The 24,538-nt window shown below is 36.7% G+C and overlaps 2 protein-coding genes across 3 annotated transcripts; both read left to right on the top strand.

The window, feature by feature from the left end:
• LOC140171717 (uncharacterized) lies at positions 1-11,094 on the top strand. 2 transcript variants are annotated; one of them, XM_072195019.1, is made up of 4 exons: positions 1-416; positions 1,806-2,003; positions 8,830-9,852; positions 10,604-11,094. In XM_072195019.1, the coding sequence occupies exons 1-4, from the start codon at positions 137-139 to the stop codon at positions 11,092-11,094; spliced, it is 1,992 nt and encodes a 663-aa protein (XP_072051120.1). In that variant the 5' UTR covers positions 1-136. The 2 variants fall into 2 exon arrangements, with proteins under 2 accessions (XP_072051120.1, XP_072051121.1); XM_072195020.1 differs by lacking the exon at positions 1,806-2,003 and having other exon boundaries at positions 2-416.
• LOC140171715 (uncharacterized) lies at positions 11,094-24,182 on the top strand. The gene is made up of 2 exons (XM_072195018.1): positions 11,094-12,666; positions 19,654-24,182. The coding sequence occupies exons 1-2, from the start codon at positions 11,295-11,297 to the stop codon at positions 20,865-20,867; spliced, it is 2,586 nt and encodes an 861-aa protein (XP_072051119.1). The 5' UTR covers positions 11,094-11,294; the 3' UTR covers positions 20,868-24,182.
• Positions 24,183-24,538: the final 356 nt, after the last annotated feature.

Below are 24,538 nucleotides of genomic sequence, written 5' to 3'. Positions count from 1 at the left end.
TACATGATGAAGTTCTAGCCAAGGTTCCATCACCAGAGAAGATAAATCTATATTTAACTGAACTGTGTTTGATTATGTTCCATAGAAACCTTTTGATAGTTTGAAATCTATTGGATGCATCGCACTGAAGATTGAAATGGCTGATAACGAGAAGAAAACAAGCAAGACAAGCGACGATTGGACAAGTGAAGTGGAATCAGTCAGTAATAAGAAACAGCCACGGAAATGTGAAGAATTGTATGGATTTGAGAGCTGGGAAGATTTTGAGAAGTGCCAGAGAGAATGTGAGTCAGAGGAAACTGATGAAGACATTGAAGGGAAGGAGAAGCAAGGAACACAGGCTGCTATGAGTGATATAAGAGTGAAAGAAGAGGAAGATGAGGACTGTGATCCATTACTGACACTTCCTGTCACAGGTATTTACTGTAAAAGTAGATTTTCGCGAGGTTTTCATTTTCGCGAATTTAGCGAGTGGACATAAAATCGCGAAAGTAACCTTTTGTGTTAGGTTTCTATTGTATCAATATCAAAACCGCAAAATTTAATTCTCGCACAATTGACAAAATCATAAAAATCGCGAAAATATCTTCTCGCAAAAATATTGACTTTTACTTTAGTTAAATTACAATGTAGTTTATATTATCAGTATGTAATACTATTTTATAACTTGCTTTTAAAAAGCCATATACATTTCTGTAAAAATAGATTAGTATTTATTTTCCATAAAATGTTAGCTTTTACTGTCAGATATGTCCCCTTTTAATTGAGCCGAAAAAGTGAGGTAAAGCATAGAAAATTGGAATTTACTACTAGCGAGAGCCCATGCATGTTACTCCCGCAGTTATGCAGATGTAACAGGTGTTGACTACAGACGACAAATCCCAATTTTCTTTAAAAATATGAAAATGTCAGAATTGTACATTTTTATGACCATATGTGACCGTCCACGGCTGTAAATTCCTCCCCCGGTCAATTTAGTTTTATTTCGTGTTTAAAAAATAAACATCATAAACTTAAAAATGGTATATAATTTGACTTCAAACGATATCCAGAAGAGGGGTTATGGTTTGTTAAACTTTGCTCCTTCAACAAAAGTATAGCTTTTTACGTTTTTACATGTGTCTCTTTTTCCACATTGCTGGCAATAAATATCAAACAGTCATAATTGGCGGTCATTTCAAATCATCCCCAAGTCAACGAGGTTTAAGAAAGTTCTCTCATTGTTAATTGTTGGTTATGCATACCTGTTCAAAATACAATGCCTGATAACCCACCACTTGAACAGGATTTAGCAAAAGCAAACAAAGACCAGAGCTATTAAAAGTTCTACATGTATGGCCATCTAAGGTAGAAGCTTATTATCCACTTCAACAATAGGATTATTGATTAGTTTTTGACTATCAAAATGAGTCAGATGTCGGGCCAGCTTAAGTTACCGATGAATACGACCTTCGTACACATTTTACACCGTAACTCAGAATACAATTTAGGGAATTTACGGCTCATTTGTGCTGCCGGGTCACATATTTGGAATCGGCTAGAAAATGAATCAAAATGAGTACAAACAAGCCCAGTGTTGGTTCAGTGGGTCAGCTGATGGCCAGCATTAATGTAGATAGGTTTCACCAAGTCATTATGATTTGATAAGGTACTGACATAATTGTATTTTGTTTTATGTGTTCTGCTTCACCCACAGCATCTTTGTACAACTTGTTTCCGCTATCTATTACTAGTAATGTTGATGAGTTTAATTTTAATATTTTTTTAAACATTTTCTTTATCATGTTTGCAACTTTGCATCCCAGATGAAATGTTTGACAGTGCCCTAAGTACTGATGTCCAACCAGAGCAGATGAGACTGTATGAAGAATTTGAGAACATGGGAAATTTTGAGAGATGGGAAGGGAAGGAGAAGCAAGGAACACAGGCTGCTGTGAGTGATGTAAGAGTGAAAGAAGAGGAAGATGAGGAATGTGATCCATTACTGACACTTCCTGTCACAGGTATTTAGTTGGATTGCAGTGAGATATTCCATCTGAAGTGCACACTCCCCTTGTGGAAGATTCAGCTAAAGTTTTCCACAGAGGGAGTATTTGTTTCAAATAGAATAGACAATTGGGTAACTTTCATTTGAAATACTCACTCCAGTGAAATACAGTAAGCCAAAGAATTAAGGTACCAGTTATGTTCACCCCTGTATATCCTAAATAAAGACAAATATGTCCAAATTAAGACAAACAGCCAATATCTGTACTCTTTAGCTCTGATTTAAGACCTTATTATTTTGTTGAAATTGGTTGAGAATTAAAGAAACGGTGATCTAAAACCTAATGGAGAAACGAAATCAAAAGTTGCACTTTTGTGTTCTAAATCAATGAAACACGACACTAGTTGTCCGTGTTAATCAATGGAAGCTCGAACGCTGGTTATCTTGTTCGCGAGCGCTTTCTGTACAAATCAATAGCCTGCAACGGAGCAAACTGCAACTTTTAAATTGGCATCTTCTTGGGTTTTTGGATCGTCATGTCTTTATTTCTTGAACAATTTCAACCAATGAGATCTTAAATTTGAGCTAAAAGATGCGGCTATTGGCTGCTGGTTCCAATTATGACATATCTGTCTTTGGTTAGAATATACACCGCTGAACGTAACTGGTACCTTAATTTTTTGGCTTACTGTATATCGGTAATGCTCTATAATACAGGGGGAGTATGGGTTTCAAAATAATGAACTCATACTCCCTATGTGGAAGATTTTTCTTAAACCTTACACAAGGGGGATGTCAGAATTCAAATGGGATAGCGCAAATGTACTTTATCAGTACACTATTTTACAAAGAACTTTTGCACTGACCGATCGCTTGTCCTGATCATGATGTTGGTCATGCCCGAGTCACATGATGCTATGCAGCTTGTTCAGCGAATTAGGTGCCGTAGTGATATTGATGTGATCAAATTATTAGAGAATAAGTGATAGGAATTAGCTTGTTCACTGAATTAGGTGCCGTAGTGATATCGATGTGATCAAATTATTAGAGAATAAGTGATAGGAATTAGCTTGTTCAGCGAATTAGGTGCCGTAGTGATATTGATGTGATCAAATTATTAGAGAATAAGTGATAGGAATTAGCTTGTTCACTGAATTAGGTGCCGTAGTGATATTAATGTGATCAAATTATTAGAGAATAAGTGATAGGAATTAGCTTGTTCACTGAATTAGGTGCCGTAGTGATATTGATGTGATCAAATTATTAGAGAATAAGTGATAGGAATTAGCTTGTTCACTGAATTAGGTGCCGTAGTGATATTGATGTGATCAAATTATCAGATAATAAGTGATAGGAATTAGCTTGTTCACTGAATTAGGTGCCGTAGTGATATTAATGTGATCAAATTATTAGAGAATGAGTGATAGGAATTAACTTGTTCACTGAATTAGGTGCCGTAATGATATTAATGTGATCAAATTATTAGAGAATAAGTGATAGGAATTAGCTTGTTCACTGAATTAGGTGCCGTAGTGATATTGATGTGATCAAATTATTAGAGAATAAGTGATAGGAATTAGCTTGTTCACTGAATTAGGTGCCGTAGTGATATTGATGTGATCAAATTATTAGAGAATAAGTGATAGGAATTAGCTTGTTCACTGAATTAGGTGCCGTAGTGATATCGATGTGATCAAATTATTAGAGAATAAGTGATAGGAATTAACTTGTTCAGCGAATTAGGTGCCGTAGTGATATTAATGTGATCAAATTATTAGAGAATAAGTGATAGGAATTAGCTTGTTCACTGAATTAGGTGCCGTAGTGATATTGATGTGATCAAATTATTAGAGAATAAGTGATAGGAATTAGCTTGTTCACTGAATTAGGTGCCGTAGTGATATTGATGTGATCAAATTATTAGAGAATAAGTGATAGGAATTAGCTTGTTCACTGAATTAGGTGCCGTAGTGATATTGATGTGATCAAATTATTAGAGAATAAGTGATAGGAATTAGCTTGTTCAGCGAATTAGGTGCCGTAGTGATATCGATGTGATCAAATTATTAGAGAATAAGTGATAGGAATTAGCTTGTTCAGCGAATTAGGTGCCGTAGTGATATTAATGTGATCAAATTATGATAAGGATAATGAACTGAGTGCAATGCATTCGTCAAGATAATTGCACTTGCCATGGAGTTATTGCATTTAGCTTGAGAGCGATAGGCTCGAAAGCTAAATGCAATAACTCCATGGCAAGTGCAATTATCTTGACGAATGCATTTGCACAAGTACATTATCCGTCATACACTTTGAGTGTAGGCCTATTAAAACAATAGGCAATATTAATTGCTGCATTCATTATATTAGTTTTAATATTAGGAAAATATCTTACATTTTAAAAACACCGTCAGGACATTGACCAGCTACGTAGCATTTAACTGGTAAAGAAAATCAATCCCTGTAATCAATGGTATCGATTAAGCCATACGTCATACTTAGGTAACTTATTCACGCATGGTTTAATTGACTTGACTTTATGTTGTGATCATTTAATATTGTGGTTTCGAACACAGAGAGCACTGAACCAGTTGGAAGCGATCGATTTAGATGTCAGACTAGTACTACGGTGAATATCAACTGGACTTTATAGCTCTATAATTTGAACTACTTATATTAAAACACACGACATTGGGATTTAACAATTTGTTCAGTATTATCATAGGCCTTCAAACACATGTGTTTGAAGGCCTATGGTATTATAAAGCATGATCATGATATTATGCGCTAGTGTGTGTTTCCGGGCCCGGCTATGTTATTTTAGATATAGGCCTACATGTATTTCATTTGTAAAATGCTGAATATTTTGCAATGGTGTCATCTTGTATAATTATGATCCACCTGTTTTTGGCCCTTTTTAATTAATAGAAGCTCGATTATTCTCATTTGATGTTTGATTTATTTGAGGTCATTAATCATAATTTATGACAATGATATTTGCAAGGGTGCAACTCTACTAGTCTTATTACAAGACTGCCCTATCCCAACCCTAAACCCTAATCCTAAACTCCGTAAGCGAGGACTGGACTCAAGTCTAGCGAGTTGCACCTTATTCGTAATTGTACACTATTATAGAACACCGTTTGTAACTATACCATTTTAACACCACAGAATGTATATTTGTACTTTTTGTTGGTATATATATCGAACAGACAATTATATAGTTATGTGATCTCTGTGTCTAAAGCGCCACCTAACTCTACTTTATGGTTATGTGAAAGTAGTATTTCTAGTATTTGAGCGTGCACGTATTATCTAGAATCTATTGTTTAGCGTGCAGGTTTTAGATAATGCATTGTTTAGCGTGCAGGTTTATATAATTTGGGCTGTGAAGGGTAGTTCGCGAAAATAATGCACGGGAGAAGAATACATAACGATGAATAGAAACGGGCACTAGAAGTGTATTAGAGAATAAGTGATAGGAATTAGCTTGTTCACTGAATTAGGTGCCGTAGTGATATTGATGTGATCAAATTATTAGAGAATAAGTGATAGGAATTAACTTGTTCACTGAATTAGGTGCCGTAGTGATATCGATGTGATCAAATTATTAGAGAATAAGTGATAGGAATTAACTTGTTCACTGAATTAGGTGCCGTAGTGATATCGATGTGATCAAATTATTAGAGAATAAGTGATAGGAATTAACTTGTTCAGCGAATTAGGTGCCGTAGTGATATCGATGTGATCAAATTATTAGAGAATAAGTGATAGGAATTAGCTTGTTCACTGAATTAGGTGCCGTAGTGATATTAATGTGATCAAATTATTAGAGAATAAGTGATAGGAATTAGCTTGTTCACTGAATTAGGTGCCGTAGTGATATTGATGTGATCAAATTATTAGAGAATAAGTGATAGGAATTAACTTGTTCACTGAATTAGGTGCCGTAGTGATATCGATGTGATCAAATTATTAGAGAATAAGTGATAGGAATTAACTTGTTCACTGAATTAGGTGCCGTAGTGATATCGATGTGATCAAATTATTAGAGAATAAGTGATAGGAATTAACTTGTTCAGCGAATTAGGTGCCGTGAGTGATATCGATGTGATCAAATTATTAGAGAATAAGTGATAGGAATTAGCTTGTTCACTGAATTAGGTGCCGTAGTGATATTAATGTGATCAAATTATTAGAGAATAAGTGATAGGAATTAGCTTGTTCACTGAATTAGGTGCCGTAGTGATATCGATGTGATCAAATTATTAGAGAATAAGTGATAGGAATTAACTTGTTCACTGAATTAGGTGCCGTAGTGATATCGATGTGATCAAATTATTAGAGAATAAGTGATAGGAATTAACTTGTTCAGCGAATTAGGTGCCGTAGTGATATCGATGTGATCAAATTATTAGAGAATAAGTGATAGGAATTAGCTTGTTCACTGAATTAGGTGCCGTAGTGATATCGATGTGATCAAATTATTAGAGAATAAGTGATAGGAATTAACTTGTTCACTGAATTAGGTGCCGTAGTGATATTGATGTGATCAAATTATTAGAGAATAAGTGATAGGAATTAGCTTGTTCACTGAATTAGGTGCCGTAGTGATATTGATGTGATCAAATTATTAGAGAATAAGTGATAGGAATTAGCTTGTTCACTGAATTAGGTGCCGTAGTGATATTAATGTGATCAAATTATTAGAGAATAAGTGATAGGAATTAGCTTGTTCACTGAATTAGGTGCCGTAGTGATATTGATGTGATCAAATTATTAGAGAATAAGTGATAGGAATTAGCTTGTTCAGCTTAATTAGGTGCCGAGTGATATTGATGTGATCAAATTATTAGAGAATAAGTGATAGGAATTAGCTTGTTCACTGAATTAGGTGCCGTAGTGATATTAATGTGATCAAATTATTAGAGAATAAGTGATAGGAATTAACTTGTTCAGCGAATTAGGTGCCGTAGTGATATTGATGTGATCAAATTATTAGAGAATAAGTGATAGGAATTAGCTTGTTCAGCGAATTAGGTGCCGTAGTGATATCGATGTGATCAAATTATTAGAGAATAAGTGATAGGAATTTTTGTTTTTACTTTCCTCTACCATGTGATAGACGACAGCTCCAGGTCCACTATTTTGAGTAGTGGATGCTTGCGCAGGCATGCAGGTCCAATATTTTGAGTAGTGGATGCTTGTGCAGGCATGCAGGTCCACTATTTTGAGTAGTGGATGCTTGCATGCAGGCATGCAGGTCCACTATTTTGAGTAGTGGATGCTTGCGCAGGCATGCAGGTCCACTATTTTGAGTAGTGGATGCTTGCGCAGGCATGCAGGTCCACTATTTTGAGTAGTGGATGCTTGCGCAGGCATGCAGGTCCAATATTTTGAGTAGTGGATGCTTGCGCAGGCATGCAGGTCCACTATTTTGAGTAGTGGATGCTTGCGCAGGCATGCAGGTCCACTATTTTGAGTAGTGGATGCTTGCATGAGGCATGCAGGTCCAATATTTTGAGTAGTGGATGCTTGCGCAGGCATGCAGGTCCACTATTTTGAGTAGTGGATGCTTGCGCAGGCATGCAGGTCCACTATTTTGAGTAGTGGATGCTTGCATGCAGGCATGCAGGTCCACTATTTTGAGTAGTGGATGCTTGCGCAGGCATGCAGGTCCACTATTTTGAGTAGTGGATGCTTGCGCAGGCATGCAGGTCCAATATTTTGAGTAGTGGATGCTTGCGCAGGCATGCAGGTCCAATATTTTGAGTAGTGGATAGCAGCGCACACTATGATAAAAATATTGGATCTGCCTGTCGTCTATCACATGGTAGAGGATAGTAGTAACAAAAATTCCTATCGTTATTCGCATTCTTAATCAGTTAAATATTATTTAAATAATTAAACATTATTTTATTTAGCAAAAAATAAGTTACTGTCATGAAAACTCCCCTTTTAAAAATGAATAAAACTTGTTTACTGTTTTGAGTTGCGGGTTCTGAGATCTCGTTTGCGGGTTATTATAGAGCACGCTACATACTCAGGCTTCGACAAGCGTCTTCCGTGACGAAGTGGTTGCTACCTTCTACCGTGTGATAGACGGCATGACATATTGTTGAATATTAAGCAAACAGGAAACACTTATTGTATATTTTCATGACCATAATGTGGAATCAGCATGAAAAATGCATCAAAATGAGTGCAAACAAGCTAGTTTTGGTTCAGTGGTTCTTGAGATAGCTGTTGATAGTTTGAAAAAATGTCTCGAAACTTGGACTTTTATGTTGAAGCCTTTATGTGAGAGCATTAAAATAGATAGGTTTCACTAGAGTCCGAAGTTTTCCATTTTACGGAAAACGGAAGAAAATCACAGAATCGGAGGTACAACACGGAAAATGACATTTTTATATGATGTGACAAAAATTGTTAAAAGATAAGAGAAATAAATGTTAAAAACAGAAATAAAGGTATATACCAAGGCATGGATCCCCTATATCCCTCCAAACATCATAATAGTTGGCCTATTATCGTGAGAATATGCCAATCAGAGCATATTGATCGCGATATTGAACACTTTATTGTGACATTAATATCATTGTTTATACATTTTAAGCTTTATTCATGACACGGATTTACACATTTTACAACACTGATTACAACACGGAAAATGGATTTTAGAAAATGGTCAACTTCGGACTCTAGGTTTCACCAAGTCTTATGATTTGATAAGGTACTGACATAATTTTATTGTGGTTTATGTATTCTAAATCACCCATACCATCTTTGTACAAACATCTTGATTAATTTAATTTAACTTTTTTTATATATTTGCACCACAGATGATGCTTTTGACAGTGCCCCAAGTACTTTTGACCACCCAGAGCAGACAAGACTCTACATAAAAACAACATTGATTTTGGACCAGATTCTAAATCATACCACTGCAAAGAAAAGTAATCATCAAATTCCTGACAAAGCACTTCTTTCTAATGTTATGAAAGCAATAGCTGCACAAAAATCAGTGACTTTGAAAAACACACCAAAGCTGTGCACCAATGTGAAGAACTTAGTGTATAAACTTTGGCATCCCTTACAAAAGGTGCAAAAGCAAGGAGGTCGGCAGGCAAAGCGTTTTGTCAGTAACGTCCGCCAGAAAAATTCCTGGAGAAGATTGACAGTGCTAGCAGATGAATTTGAAATAAGGGAAGAATTTGAGCGATGTCAGCTAGAATGCGCGATACATGAAGCCAACGTTGTTGCAGAGATAGAAATGCAAAAAGAAGCAGAGAAATTGACGACAGCCAGGAAAGATGCTGATGAAATGACAGACGAGGAAGAGATTAATGAAAGAAGTGTTCCATTACGGACTTGTCCTTTTGCAGAGAAAGAGAAAATCACTCTAGATGTCGTAACTGACTTTGTTTTTGAGGAAATCAGAAAGCCGAATGGTTTACGGAAACCTTTTTGTGAACTTGTCGAAGATGTTGTGAATGCATTATGCCAGCACAACTCAGTGAGGTTGAAAAAGACTCCAAGATTGCTGCATCAGGTCAAGAAGTATGTATCTGAATTGGTTGGGAAGTGGAAGAAAAGGAAGGGTAAAAGGGATGAGTCATCAAGCAACATGGAAGACATCGATACGAAGCAGCGATGGGAATGCATGGTCTTGGCAGATGAATTTGAGAGCAGGGATGACTTTGAGAGATGTCAGAGAATGTGTCAATCTGGTAATGCTGATCAAGGAGAATTGGAGATGGAACAAGAAATATGTACAATGGGAGATCTAGACGTTAAGAAAGAGAAGGAAGATGTAACAATGAGGAGTAACAATAGTGAACATGACCCGATGTTTGCTGTTACAGGTTTGTAGTTTGTATGCTTTGTTTCCATAAAGAGCTGTTCCATAAATCCCCTTACCCTGATGTTAGTGAATGGTTTTTTCTTAATTTTTTTATTTGCCTCAATTTAGCCGAACTTTTGGGATAAATTGTTCAATTTGGCCAAAAATGTGGACTTTTGGTATTTAGATGAGTCCAAATTTCTTGAAAAATTTGTATGTTCATGGGTCCAAATTCTCAGCCCCCTGGACACTACTGGTCATCTAACAGCATTTTAGATTGGTTGATAACTTGAAATGCTTATTTCAATTGCCAATTATCATTAGGCTATTTATGGTCAAACTTGCATAATTTGCAGATGATCTTATTAATACCTTCCTTGATTGGCTCAAAATTGGACACAATATTCATTTTGGCCAATCGGCAGGTAGTTCTCATGGGGTTAAGCTTTTCAGGTGACCTAGATTGTCTTTTGTTTTGTTTCGCTTTCAGGAATGTTATCATTATACCGTAAACGTTCACCTAATGTCGATATGGGCTCCCTTGATATAAGTGGAATTTTAGGCACAACCTAAAAGTGCCCTCCCGTAAATTTCACACCAAGAAATAAGGGCACGGAACCTTAATCCTTATTGGGATTTCAGAAGAGGAAGCTCTCTATTTGCACATGAAATTTACCACAAGACAAGAGCCCAGGTGTGCCATTAGGTGAACGTTTACGGTACACTTGTCTTGATACTTACACTTTTTACGGTTTTATCTTCCAATATTTCAGGTGAGATCCCACCAAGTACTTCATCAGGTTCGGGTTTTTCTGAGGACACCAGTTTACACGTTGAGCCGTACTTTTTGTTGAAGCAAATTAAAAGTGCCGATCCAAAGCTATCAAATGCAGATCTTATTGACTTTATCTTCCAACAAATTTGTCATCATAAGTCGGTCACATTGCACCACACACCTAGGCTAATAAGCCAGATGAGAAAGTATATATCTTGTGGGTTCGGGACTGAGAGAAGACGGGGTGGCTCAATAATTTTGGCAAAATATAGCGACATCGTTTGCAAGAAACCGTCTTGGACATGCAAAGTGTTAGCCGATGAATTTGTGTACAGGGAGGAGTTTGAGAGATGTCGAAGAGAAGCTGCAGAATATGAGGCTCAAGTTAAAGCAGATAAATATGCTGAAATGGCAATTAAGGAAGAGATGAAGGAGGAAGCGTTCCATTACGTTTTTTTGTCCTTTTGCAGAGAAAGAAAATCACTCTAGATGTTGGAATTGACTTTGTTCTTGAGGAAGTGAGAAATACCAATGGTTTACGGACACCTTTTTGCGAACTTGTCGAAGATGTTGTGAATGCGTTATGCCAACACAACTCAGTGAGGTTGAAAAAGACTCCAAGGTTGCTGCATCAGGTCAAGAAGTATGTATCTGGATTGGTTGGGAAAAGGAAGAAAGGAAAGGGTAAAATGGATGAGTCATCAAGCAATGTGGAAGACATCGATACGCAACAGCCATGGGAATGCATGGTCTTGGCAGATGAATTTGAGAGCAGGGATGACTTTGTCAGATGCCAGAGAATGCGTGAGGACACCAAGTTACATGTTGAGCGGTACTTTGTGTTGAAGCAAATTAAAAGTGCTGATCCAAAGCTTTCAAATACAGATTTTGTTGACTTTATTGTCCAACAAATTTGTCATCATAAGTCAGTTACGTTGCACCACACACCAAGGCTAATAAACCAGATGAGAATGTATATATTTAAAATGAATTGTCAGTTCAGGACTGAGAAAAGTCATGGTGGCTCAAAAAATTTGGCAAGATACAGTGACAATGTTGGCAAGAAACCGTCTTGGGCATGCAAAGTATTGGCTACTGAATTTGTGTACAGGGAGGAGTTTGAGAGATGTCGGAGAGAAGCTACGGAATATGAGGTTCAAGTTAAAGCAGATAAATATGCTGAAATGGCAATTAAGGAAGAGATGAAGGAGGGAAGCGTTCCATTACGTTTTTGTCCATTTGCAGAGAAAGAGAAAATCACTCTAGATGTTGGAATTGACTTTGTTTTTGAGGAAGTGAGAAATACCAATGGTTTACGGACACCTTTTTGCGAACTTGTCGAAGATGTTGTGAATGCGTTATGCCAGCACAACTCAGTGAGCTTGAAACAGACTCCAAGGTTGCTGCATCAGGTCAAGAAGTATGTATCTGGATTGGTTGGGAAGATGAAGAAAGGGAAGGGTAAAATGGATGAGTCATCAAGCAATGTGGAAGACATCGATACGCAACAGCCATGGGAATGCATGGTCTTGGCAGATGAATTTGAGAGCAGGGATGACTTTGTCAGATGTCAGAGAATGCGTGAGGACACCAAGTTACATGTTGAGCCGTACTTTGTGTTGAATCAAATTAAAAGTGCTGATCCAAAGCTTTCAACTACAGATTTTGTTGACTTTATTGTCCAACAAATTTGTCATCATAAGTCAGTTACGTTGCACCACACACCAAGGCTAATAAACCAGATGAGAATGTATATATTTAAAATGAATTGTCAGTTCAGGACTGAGAAAAGTCATGGTGGCTCAAAAAATTTGGCAAGATACAGTGACAATGTTGGCAAGAAACAATCTTGGACATGCAAAGTATTGGCTACTGAATTTGTGTACAGGGAGGAGTTTGAGAGATGTCGGAGAGAAGCTACGGAATATGAGGCTCAAGTGAAAGCAGAAAATGAAGAGAAAAGGCGGTTAGCTATGGAAGATGAAGAAAGGAAACAGGCAAAGGTTAATGAAGAAATTCTACCGCTGCACACATACCCTCATGGAGATACACTAGTGAAGAGTAAGTTGAATTTGGATTTAAGGTTGGTCTTAACCCTGGAATTATGGAAACTTTAAGGTCTCATAACTTCTTAATTATTGGTCTAAAGTATTTAAAAGTACACATATTTAGAATGGAAATGACTTAAGGGGGTACTACACCCCTGGCCAATTTTGTCCCTATTTTTGCATTTTTAGCTCATTTGCTTGCAAATGTAGCTATAGGTGTAGTCCTATTTCTGTATGTTTTTTAATTTCTCTTGCTACATCGTTTGACCAATGGAGCTGCTAATTTGAGGGAGCAATCTTTGCATGATCGTTCATGATTGTTACTTAATTAGCTAGGAAAATTCGGACGGAAAGTGTGATTTTTGGAGCATTTTCTTACGAAAATTTTTACCAGATTTCACAGAATAGTCTCCTTTACAGACTGTTTGTGGTGCTGATCATATTACAAACACTGTTCTAACTCCTTGATCTGGCGATTTTGTAAAAGAGATGTTGAATTTTAATTGCTTCAGTGCGGCTTCAATGTTTGCTTTTCAGTGTTGCTTCCATACATTTTGCAAGTCCATAGATATTGCACCAAGGCTAACTAATAACTCAAATGGTGCTGCTATGTGCTAATAATGTGTAATTTTTCCAATTGGGAGGTTTTGGGGGGACCAGTAAACAACTATAAAGGCTTAGCAGTCATAAAATACTGAGCAAATAAACTGAGAGCTAATTAAATTCACTTAATTAGATCAGGCAAACATGTTGTGAAAGTAATTATATCGAGAAGGTCGTATCTGCAATAGCTACCCTATACATAATCTTAAAAATAAAGCACTTGACAGCTATTGCATAAACCCTACCTAGATGTGTTTTTACAATTTCGTATATAAGAGATAAAGTACACATTAGGGGTTTAGGGCAAGAAAACCCTATCTGCAATAGCTGCCAGGTGTAAAATGTGTACAATATAGAATGCAGAAATTACCCAAATGTCTATGGAGCAGCTATTACTGCAAACCCAGAACGTCTAAATTCAGCAAAACTTCTAGTATTGGAGATTAGATATGAATCTAGAGTATTAGCCTTTGTTAAACTGATACTGGACAAAATTACTTAGACACATTCATGGTCTGCTAGCTCCCTCCCAATTGGTTTGATATACACTTTTTCTGAAGATCACTAACTATTATTCAATGTTGATTGTTGTACAACTATATGTAAAATTACTGCTCAAATAATACTATTATCAGACTGACGCCTTGAGTATAGTCCCACCCGCTTTTTGGGTGAACATTTTTCAAAATTGGGGGTGGGACTATACTCAATTAAAAAAAAAAAAAAAGGTTTTTTTTAAAAAAAATTTTGTCGGTTTTGTAGTGTCCCTGGACCTAGACCTAAATGCTAGGATCATTCATGGTTGACCTAAAAAAAAAAAAAAATCAAGATGTTTTGTATTTTAATATGAAAATTGATAATTTGTATTCATGTCATAGTCTATTAATGATTTCAAAATGCATTGAATTTGAATGCATTTTGAAATCATTAATAGAGTATGACATGAATACCAAGTATCAATTTTCATATTAAAAATACAAAACATCTTTGAAATTTTTTTTTTAGGTCAACCATGAACCATTTTTTTTTTAATTTCTGAAATTTTTGAAAATTTGGGGGTGGGACTTTACTCGAAGGTGGGACTATACTCGCGTCAGTACGGTAATAACATCACCATTGAAATCCATGCTTATTGTTTGCTAGCAATTCACTGAACTGGAAATTGCTCCTTTGCAATGATTTATAAGAGCCCATAATGTTACCCAGGCCATGTTTGCTTCTTATTCCAGAACCACCCATGTGTAAAATGCACCCTATGCTATTTTGAGCTTATAGTGTCTAATTTTGAGTCTATTTATCAGACTACATTTGAGGTCTGATCTTCTGGATTGTATACTCCCCAAATAGTGGTCTAAATTTGTGCCTATATTTAGTAATTAATCCCTCATTTAGCGTGTTTCTATTGAGTCCCCTGCATTTTACCAGTAAAACTGTTCGCCGTCAAATAGCGGCGAAAGGCGGATAACGGTCAGTTTCCATTGCACGTTGTTTACCGGTAAACACTCGATGAACAGCGTCAATTGACACACCTGAAAAGTTTGCCGGCGAAAGGTCGTGCACTGGGGTCAATCCCCGGGTCAATCGCAAAGCATTGTGGATTTTAATATTGTAGTATTTTCTTAAAGGGGCATTTCGTGATCCACAGCCTCATCCCCCCACTTTTCTCAAAAAAAGTTGAGATTTTTATATCACTGGAAACCTCTGGCTGCATAATGTTTATGTACAAAATATTTCTTGCAGATTAATTCGTTTAGCAAAGATATCGTGAAATTTGAATTTCGTTCTGGTGCACCAGAACGAAATTACAACGCATTGTCTATTAGCAGTGTAATACACATAATCATGCATAACTCATGAACGCATAAAATCGGAATCAACTGAAATTTTGGGAATAGGTTTTTTCGTGGATATCTAATGAAAAATGACATAAATAGAGGATGCTAGGATCACGTAAATACTCCTTTAATTGTTTGGCTAAAAATGAGGTAGCAAACACGAGAAAAGAAGACTGAAGAATAATGTTTTTTTATTAGCGTTTTCATTCGTTCTCGTACATCAAATTACGCCATTGGGAAATCCCCCTCAGTGATATCGACATGAGTACTCAGTATTGTTGCGCGCAAAAAAATATGTCTTAGAATTTAATCTTTCACAGTTTAATTTCAGTTGATATTCTTTTTAGCGAATAGTAATTTAACATCAACAACATATTATTAAATACATGAAATCTTTCTAATTTTCTGAAGCACACACCGCCGCGGATCCGAGTTGATTTCTATTTATTTCGCATGCACAGCTGGATTCATCCGCTGATGTTGTTGTTGTTGTTTTATTTCTCATAAATTTACTCATAAATCATAACTCACTTAAATATTTAGCATAATATGTATAATGCAGGGATAATGCATTATGAATATTTCTTCCATTTACTTTATTTAAGCCTATAGCAAGTGAGTCAAATATTTGTATGTGATTAGGCCTAAGAATTTTTTGCGAACGGAATGGTATAATCATGATAATCATGGTATAATACATAAACAAGCTAGCTCATTGATGATGCAGAGGTCAATTTCGCGACTCAACTTCCGCTTTTCTTCCCTGTATGCGCATTCAATCGGAACGGAGTGAGTTTCTATTGACGTTATCGGTAAGCGCCCCCGCTATTTTCCTTCCTCAAGAAGGAAAGCGTTACCGTAAAAAAACTCGCTCTGTTTACCGGTAAATAGCGGGGAAGGTCAGTTTATATTGAGCAGAATTAATCCCTTTACCGTCTTTTTACCGGTAAATGGTCCCAATAGCAACACACTAATTGTTACTGCCATCACCAATTTTAGAGGATCTGCTGAAATATAGGCACTTTGGGTTTGCAGTGTATGGTCCTAAACCCTCAATATAATTGTTTCTTGTTTTTCTTCTGACCCAGTTGTTTGTTTCCAAGATAAGTACTTAGTGGTCCAATTAACATTATTGTTATCTTATTGACTATGCAGCTCGTAAAAATTTGGCCCTGCTTTTTATTAAGGTGAGACAGGTGTAATCGGTTTTTGTGTGAAGATCATAGAAATTTAAAACTTGGTACAAAGTAATTGATATAAACAAAAAATACTCAAATGTTAAGCATATTAATTAACTAATTTGCATATTTAATTTGGGAAAATGAGCTACAGCACCATTGGTGCTCTTGTTATCAAATATTATAGGGTAAAGGTGACAAGTAAGATATGTATATTATAGGGGCAATGACTGCAACTACTGCACTGAAAATTCAGCAACTCAAGGCAAGTAGTTATTGATTTATTGATCAAATATTGGTTTTCCTCATTTTTGACTGTAACTCCACAACTGTTGTCTGTGCTGAAATAAAATTTCCAGTGCAGTAGTTGTAGTCCTTGCCCCTATAATATACATATCTTACTTGTCACCAATGCGCTATAATTTGTGAGAAAAATGCAAAAATAGGCACAAAATTGGGCTGGGGTGTAGTACCCCCTTAATGAATCCATCTGTGAGGCCAAATTTGGGCAAAAATGCTCAGTTTTGGAGAAAATCCCCCCAAAACACAGGTTTATTGGCCCAAGCGAGTTCCAAACAGCTGGAGCAGCAAAATGAAATGAGCGTTCACCGGCTGAACCGGGGAGCGTTCACCGGGAAGGTTGATAAATGCAAAGCACAGATGACAGACAGGTATGGTGGTTAAGTGCCATCGAAATGTGACTTAAAGCCGAAACAGTTTAAATTGGATATGTGTCAGTGTATTCGTGTAGTCATGTAGTCAGTGACTGTTTTTATCTAGTCATAGGACTGGTCCAGATCCTTCAGATTATGATGTTTCCCAAGTTGGGCTATTCCAGTTGAAATCCACACGCCCTCTATCTTTGGATGGAAGACATGACATTAATCTTCCACACAGGGAGTGTGAATTTCAAATAGGGTTACCTGAATGATTTCAAACTCCATTTGAAATCTACACCCCATGAGGATAATGCAACTTCATGTGTTTGCTGGGATCACAGAGAGCATTGGAAACTGTTTATAAGATATGAGTTATGTAGTATGTTTACATAGATTATATAAGATGTGAATTTTGTAGTATGCAAAGTGGCTACTGTCAGTGATAATGACTGCCAAAGAGAAACAGTATCTTAGTGTGAGAGACGGTACTGATTTACTGTCTTAAGTTTACATAGATTATATAAGATATGAGTGTAGTAGTAAAGTGGCTACTTCCAATGATAATGGCTGCCAAAGAGAAACATTATCTTAGTGTGAGAGACAGTACTGATTTACTGTCTTAAGTTTACATAGATTATATAAGATATGAGTGTAGTAGTAAAGTGGTTACTCTCAATGATAATGGCTGCCAAAGGGAAACAGTATCTTATTGTGAGAGACAGCACTGATTTACTGTCTTAAGTTTACATAGATTATAAAAGATATGAGTGTAGTAGTAAAGTGGCTACTTCCAATGATAATGGCTGCCAAAGAGAAACAGTATCTTAGTGTGAGAGACAGTACTGATTTACTGTCTTAAGTTTACATATATTATATAAGATATGAGTGTAGTAGTAAAGTGGTTACTCTCAATGATAATGGCTGCCAAAGAGAAACAGTATCTTAGTGTGAGAGACAGTACTGATTTATTGTCTTAAGTTTACATAGATTATATAAGATATGAGTGTAGTAGTAAGTGGCTACTCTCAATGATAATGGCTGCCAAAGAGAAACAGTATCTTAGTGTGAGAGACAGTACTGATTTACTGTCTTAAGTTTACATAGATTATATAAGATATGAGTGTAGTAGTAAAGTGGCTACTCTCAATGATAATGGCTGCCAAAGAGAAACAGTATCTTGGTGTGAGAGACAGTACTGATTTACTGTCTTAAGTTTACATATATTATATAAGATATGAGTGTAGTAGTAAAGTGGCTACTTTCAATGATAATGGCTGCCAAAGAGAAACAGTATCTTAGTGTGAGAGACAGTACTGATTTACTGTCTTAAGTTTACATATATTATATAAGATATGAGTGTAGTAGTAAAGTGGCTACTCTCAATGATAATGGCTGCCAAAGAGAAACATTATCTTAGTGTGAGAGACAGTACTGATTTACTGTCTTAAGTTTACATATATTATATAAGATATGAGTGTAGTAGTAAAGTGGCTACTTTCAATGATAATGGCTGCCAAAGAGAAACAGTATCTTAGTGTGAGAGACAGTACTGATTTACTGTCTTAAGTTTACATAGATTATATAAGATATGAGTGTAGTAGTAAAGTGGCTACTTTCAATGATAATGGCTGCCAAAGAGAAACAGTATCTTATTGTGAGAGACAGCACTGATTTATTGTCTTAAGTTTACATAGATTATATAAGATATGAGTGTAGTAGTAAAGTGGTTACTTTCAATGATAATGGCTGCCAAAGAGAAACAGTATCTTAGTGTGAGAGACAGTACTGATTTACTGTCTTAAGTTTACATAGATTATATAAGATATGAGTGTAGTAGTAAAGTGGCTACTTTCAATGATAATGGCTGCCAAAGAGAAACAGTATCTTATTGTGAGAGACAGCACTGATTTATTGTCTTAAGTTTACATAGATTATATAAGATATGAGTGTAGTAGTAAAGTGGTTACTTTCAATGATAATGGCTGCTAAAGAGAAACAGTATCTTAGTATGAGAGACGGTGCTGATTTACTGTCTTAAGTTTACATAGATTATATAAGATATGAGTGGTAGTAGAGTGGTTACTCTCAATGATAATGGCTGCCAAAGAGAAACAGTATCTTAGTGTGAGAGACAGTACTGATTTACTGTCTTAAGTTTACATAGATTATATAAGATATGAGTGTAGTAGTAAAGTGGCTTCTTTCAATGATAATGGCTGCCAAAGAGAAACAGTATCTTGGTGTGAGAGACAGTACTGATTTACTGTCTTAAGGTTACATAGATTATATAAGATATCAGTGTAGTAGTAAAGTGGTTACTCTCAATGATAATGGCTGCCAAAGAGAAACAGTATCTTGGTGTTAGAGACAGTACTGATTTACTGTCTTATCCATGTAACAGAGATTTACACAAGCTAAGACAAATCCAACCATGAAAATACCTGTAAAACTCAATCTGACATCATGCAAGTCAAAGCGACTCTAACTCTGAAATGCAATTCTAATAATTCCATTTTGTAACTTTAACTCTAAATGGAACTCTAACTTGTAACTCGAACTCAAACTCAAAACTCATAAAATGCATTTTCTCTAGCTGGAGTTGTTTGTAATAAATTGACTTGACATTTGACTTGTTGATAAAAATTTTTAATCTTCTCTTCTTCTTCCTCCTCCTCTTTCCCTCTCTTTCTTCTTCCTTGTCTCTTTTTTCTTTTCTTCTTTACAGGTGAAGATGAAGATGTCGAAGGCAAAGGCACAGATGACAGTTCTTCAGAGGATACGTCATCAGATGACAGCTCAGACACAGATTCAGTAGAAACTCGTAGAAAGAGGAAAAGAAAAAAGAAGAAGAGGAAATGGATCAAGTGCCGATATTGCAACTGGAAATTTGAGAAGCAAATCCAGTTAGATTTGCACAACCAATGGCACATGAATCATGTATGCTGTATCTGCGGGCTTACGTTTGCAGCAAAATCAATGCTGAAAGAACACCGTAAAAATGCGCACCGAGTTAAAAGAAGCTGCGGTTGTCGGCGCTTTAAAAACAAGAGGAGGAAAGTGTTTAAGAAGTTGAAACATAAGCATGTTTGCCCACTGTGTGGCAAAGCATTTGAGATGCTGTCTCAGTTAAGGAAACATAAGTCATGTGCTTTATCAATCAAGTTAAAAAGTATCAAATGCTGCATCTGTTACCATGGTTACAAGAGTTCAGTAGATTTGAGACATCACAAGGCGGTCTTTCATCACAAACTGTCAACATTCCAATGTAAGCACTGTAATATGCATTTTTCTGAATTTCAAAGATATAGAAGCCATGTGAAAAGTGAACAGAAAAAGTATCGGAAGTTTTGGATACGAGGGATTGGGAATCGAAACAGTAGCCCACAAGAGGGCGTATGTATGCTCAATCAGAGCACACCATTGCCCAATTTTGTCGCTCCAGATTATCATTTGCTTTCTGATATGCAACACAGAACACTAGGCATGGATGATATGAGATACCCAATCCATCAACACAGTTTGGAGACGGGTAATAATGAACTTGTACAAAGTATGAATGGCATAGCCAGTAATACACTGCTCAATGTCATCAGAATGACAAGTCGGGATTCACCTCAACCATCTTGGATTAATGTCAATAGCACACCAAGTTTTATTGGAGGGTTCAACTATGTGCCAATACAAGTACCAACTCAAGTGTTACCCCATGTTGATTACACAGGCATTGGTAGCACAAATATCCAACCACACAGATTAGTCACTACAGGTCATGTTAGCATGAATAGCACAAATGTACAGCCACAAGGACTACCGACTTTCAGTTTGGCAAGTGTTAACAGCCCAAATGTACAGCCACAAGGACTACCGACTTTAAATTTGGCAACAGCCCAAATGTACAGCCACAAGGACTACCAACTCAAGTTTGAACAGCCCAAATAAACAGCCACAAATTATATCCACTATAGGTTTGATGGAGGGGGTCGTGAATACAAACATACAACAAAATCAAGGTACTGTTGGCTATCATGGGGCTTGGGTGCAGCCCGGGGTACTCAAGTTTGGTTTTGGTAGGGAGCTGAGAATTTGAAAGTGGACCCATAAATATACCAATTTTTCAAGAAATTTGGACCCATTTATATACCAAAAGTCTTCGGCCAAATTTAACCCAAATTGTCTTAGTTTTTACAAATTTTCCCAAAATTTTGGGAAAATTTTAGCTAGATTAAGGAAAAATTGGGCTATTTTCCGAAAAAATTGAGAAAATTTTAAAAAAAGGACCCATTTATATACCAAAATAGGCTTTGAAAAAGGGGTCATTGATATACCAAAAGGCTGAAAATGCTACCCATATTTGCGGCACGTCCCCATATGGTCATTTGTACTGAGAACCCCCCCCCGGGGGTGCAGGTTAATAGTCCGTGGAACCTCCCTGCAGCAACTTACATGTGAAGGCCAGCTAGGCTGGAGCACTGTGTACACAGAGGAGTTACAATGATGTAGAATAATTTAAACAACTAAATTTTAATCTGTAAGAAAGTTTTAACTGGCCATTAAAGTCAAAATTTTATTTAGTTTTTCAATTTGAGGGGGAAATGGGCCATAAACACACAGCATGATTTCTTACAATTTCAGTCACAAAATTCAAAGACTTGGCACAAGTCTAAGCATGAGTTTGCTCATCAATATAATTTTAATTTTGATAATTAGTTATAAAATATACTAGAAAATGTGTTTTCCAAAAATAAGAAGCATAACTTGAAATTAGCCTTGGTACAAGTCTTTGGGCTTGATAGTCACAGCATATGAAAAACATCCTAAAAATACATGTTTTGGGCCCTATTTCCAAAATTTGGCCAAATATTAAAATTTGACTTTATTGCCAGTTAGAACTGGAATGGGGAGTAGGTCGATGAGTGCATAATTATTATGACAATATGTTATTGGGTTCAGCTTCTGTCATACACCCTATGATTATTTTGAGAATTTTGAACATACTCTCGTAATAAAGCACAGCTTGTTGCTGGCGTACCTTATTGTACATTGTAGCCACAGAGGTTTTTATTAGTGCAAGTTATCTGAGGTACAGAGGACCTGGCCATGCACTGACCTGTTTACAGTAATTATGTCAAGGACTGATTGCAACACTGAGTCATCTCAATTTGGACCATTTTTGAGAAAAAGACGATTGAAGATTGGCTTTGCTGCATATTGGCTTGTTAATTTTTTTTATTAAAAAAAATATACTGTTTTGCCAAAAGAAACATATTTTAATATTAATATTTTAGAAAGTTTAACTGGCCATAAGGCGACAAAAAAAACCCATGTCCTACGGGCGGAAGGACCTTTCAAGTAGGATCAGTCAAGGGTTTTTTTATGGAGGGTAAAATTACCCCAAAAATTTCACCAAAATCTGACAAATCTGAAAAAAAAATCAGATTTTTTGCAAACACTTTTAAAAAAAAATGTTCAGCCAAAATTGGACAACAAATGGCTGATTTTAAAACATAAATCTGGGTCGGTCGCCAAAAATGGAAATGCAGCAGTGTTGCGCTCAGCCCTCCGTGTGTGACCCATCACATCAAAATGACCCAGTTTGGTGACAATTTGATTGATAAGGTCGTGCGTGGATTCTTGTTAGCTCCAATTTGATTCCAAATTTGTTACCAGACACTCTTGAGTCTTGATACCAGTCTATGAAAGTTGGTGCATTTTCAAAAGTTGCAAATCAAAATGATGCATGTGGTCAAAGTTGTAAAGCATGGTCAAGCCGGAGGGTCATGCTTGCTTGCCCGTGATAGGCCCCTGCTGACTATCCCAAGTACCGGTACAATGCACGGTTTATTAAAAAACTCCTTCTCTTGAAGTGATTTCCAGAAAATCTGCCACACCAAAGTTGGTATCATTTATGAGTGATTGGGTGTTCTACCCCTGATATGGGCTGAGAACCAGCATTTGACACCTTTGGGCAAGAGAATGGGCTGGGGAACCAGCATGTGCAATACTTTGGCAAACCATGGTTGAGTAGGCCATTTAGGGAGGATAATAATGCCCTCTGCTTTGTTCGTTTCTTCTGGAGGCATGCAGTGATCAAACAGAATGGAGAAATAGCATAAAAGAAAAACTTTTCCCAGCTGACTGTAAATGCATCAGTTGCTTCAGCATCTGGGTCAGGTTTCTTGGTGACTTGGTAACCTGATTGTACTTGGTAACCTGATTGTTCAGTCTAGATGCAAATAGATCAATGTCTGGCTGACCTAACAGACTGCACACTTTGCCGAAAACACCCTTTTCCAGCATCCATTCTGTTTGATCTTTGAATTTACGGATCTTTGCTCTGTAAGGGGGCTGGCATTTTCTTTGGAAAAGGGGAGGGGGTCCCAAATTTACAAAAAGTCATCATCAATAAAATTTCGACCCCGCGTATTTCGGCAACAAAAATTTTATGTTACTGCTGCTTTTCCTGTTGATGAAGAAGTGCTATCTAATGTCGACTCTTGATATCTGATGAATTAGTGTAGCTATCTACTGCTGATATTGGTATTGGTGAAGTGTTGTAGCTATCTACCTGCTGATATCGGTGTTGATGAAGTAGTATAGCTATCTACTGCTGATATCGGTGTTGATGAAGTAGTGTAGCTATATACTGCTGATGATGTATTGTAGCTATCTACTGCTGATATTGGTGTTGATGAAGTAGTATAGCTATCTACTGCTGATATCGGTGTTGATGAAGTAGTATAGCTAACTACTGCTGATATCGGTGTTGATGCAGTACTGTAGCTATCTACTGCTGATTATGTATTGTAGCTATCTACTGCTGATATTGGTGTTGATGAAGTAGTATAGCTATCTACTGCTGATATCGGTGTTGATGAAGTAGTATAGGTATCTACTGCTGATATCGGTGTTGATGAAGTAATATAGCTATCTGCTGCTGATATCGGTGTAGATGAAGTAATATAGCTATCTACTGCTGATATCGGTGTTGATGAAGTAGAATAGCTATCTACTGCTGATATCGGTGTTGATGAAGTAGTATAGCTATCTACTGCTGATATCGGTATTGATGAAGTAGTATAGGTATCTACTGCTGATATCGGTGTTGATGAAGTAATATAGCTATCTGCTGCTGATATCGGTGTTGATGAAGTAATATAGCTATCTACTGCTGATATTGGTGTTGATGAAGTAGTACATTTCAAACTTATTCATTGCATTTGTACATGCATACTGAATTATACGGCCGAGCGCACAAAAGAATACTGTTTGGGCGCAATGCAGTTTATCTATGGCAAATTTAACTTGACACTGCTTTTCCACATAATTAATAATTCTTCTCATCTAGATTTAGGTTTTCGATACTTATTAAATAATTATTGGTGCCCACTCTTTCTAATTATGCAAAAAGCAAATATTTTGACAGTTTAAAAAACCCATCTTTCAATGACAATCATTATACTAATCATGGCGTGTCCGTCCGTCCCTCTGTCCGCGCGCTATCGCGTGCTAGTGGCTCGCTAACGCGTGCTCGCGGTTCGTATCGCGTGCTCGCGGTGTTGATAAAGTAGTATAGCTATCTACTGTTGATATTGGTGTTGATGAAGTAGTAT

Source organism: Amphiura filiformis, chromosome 15 (genome assembly GCF_039555335.1).
Source record: "Amphiura filiformis chromosome 15, Afil_fr2py, whole genome shotgun sequence".
NCBI classification, from domain to species: Eukaryota; Metazoa; Echinodermata; class Ophiuroidea; order Amphilepidida; family Amphiuridae; genus Amphiura; species Amphiura filiformis.
This window is presented reverse-complemented; position numbering and strand designations above follow the sequence as displayed.

Bases quoted from the DNA above. Each gene is read 5' to 3' on its own strand.
- LOC140171717 (XM_072195019.1), top strand. From the start codon at position 137: ATGGCTGATAACGAGAAGAAAACAAGCAAGACAAGCGACGATTGGACA. The intron at 417-1,805 runs GTATTTACTGTA...TTTGCATCCCAG, and splicing joins ACTGACACTTCCTGTCACAG to ATGAAATGTTTGACAGTGCC. The intron at 2,004-8,829 runs GTATTTAGTTGG...TTTGCACCACAG, and splicing joins ACTGACACTTCCTGTCACAG to ATGATGCTTTTGACAGTGCC.
- LOC140171715 (XM_072195018.1), top strand. From the start codon at position 11,295: ATGGATGAGTCATCAAGCAATGTGGAAGACATCGATACGCAACAGCCA. The intron at 12,667-19,653 runs GTAAGTTGAATT...TCTTCTTTACAG, and splicing joins TGGAGATACACTAGTGAAGA to GTGAAGATGAAGATGTCGAA.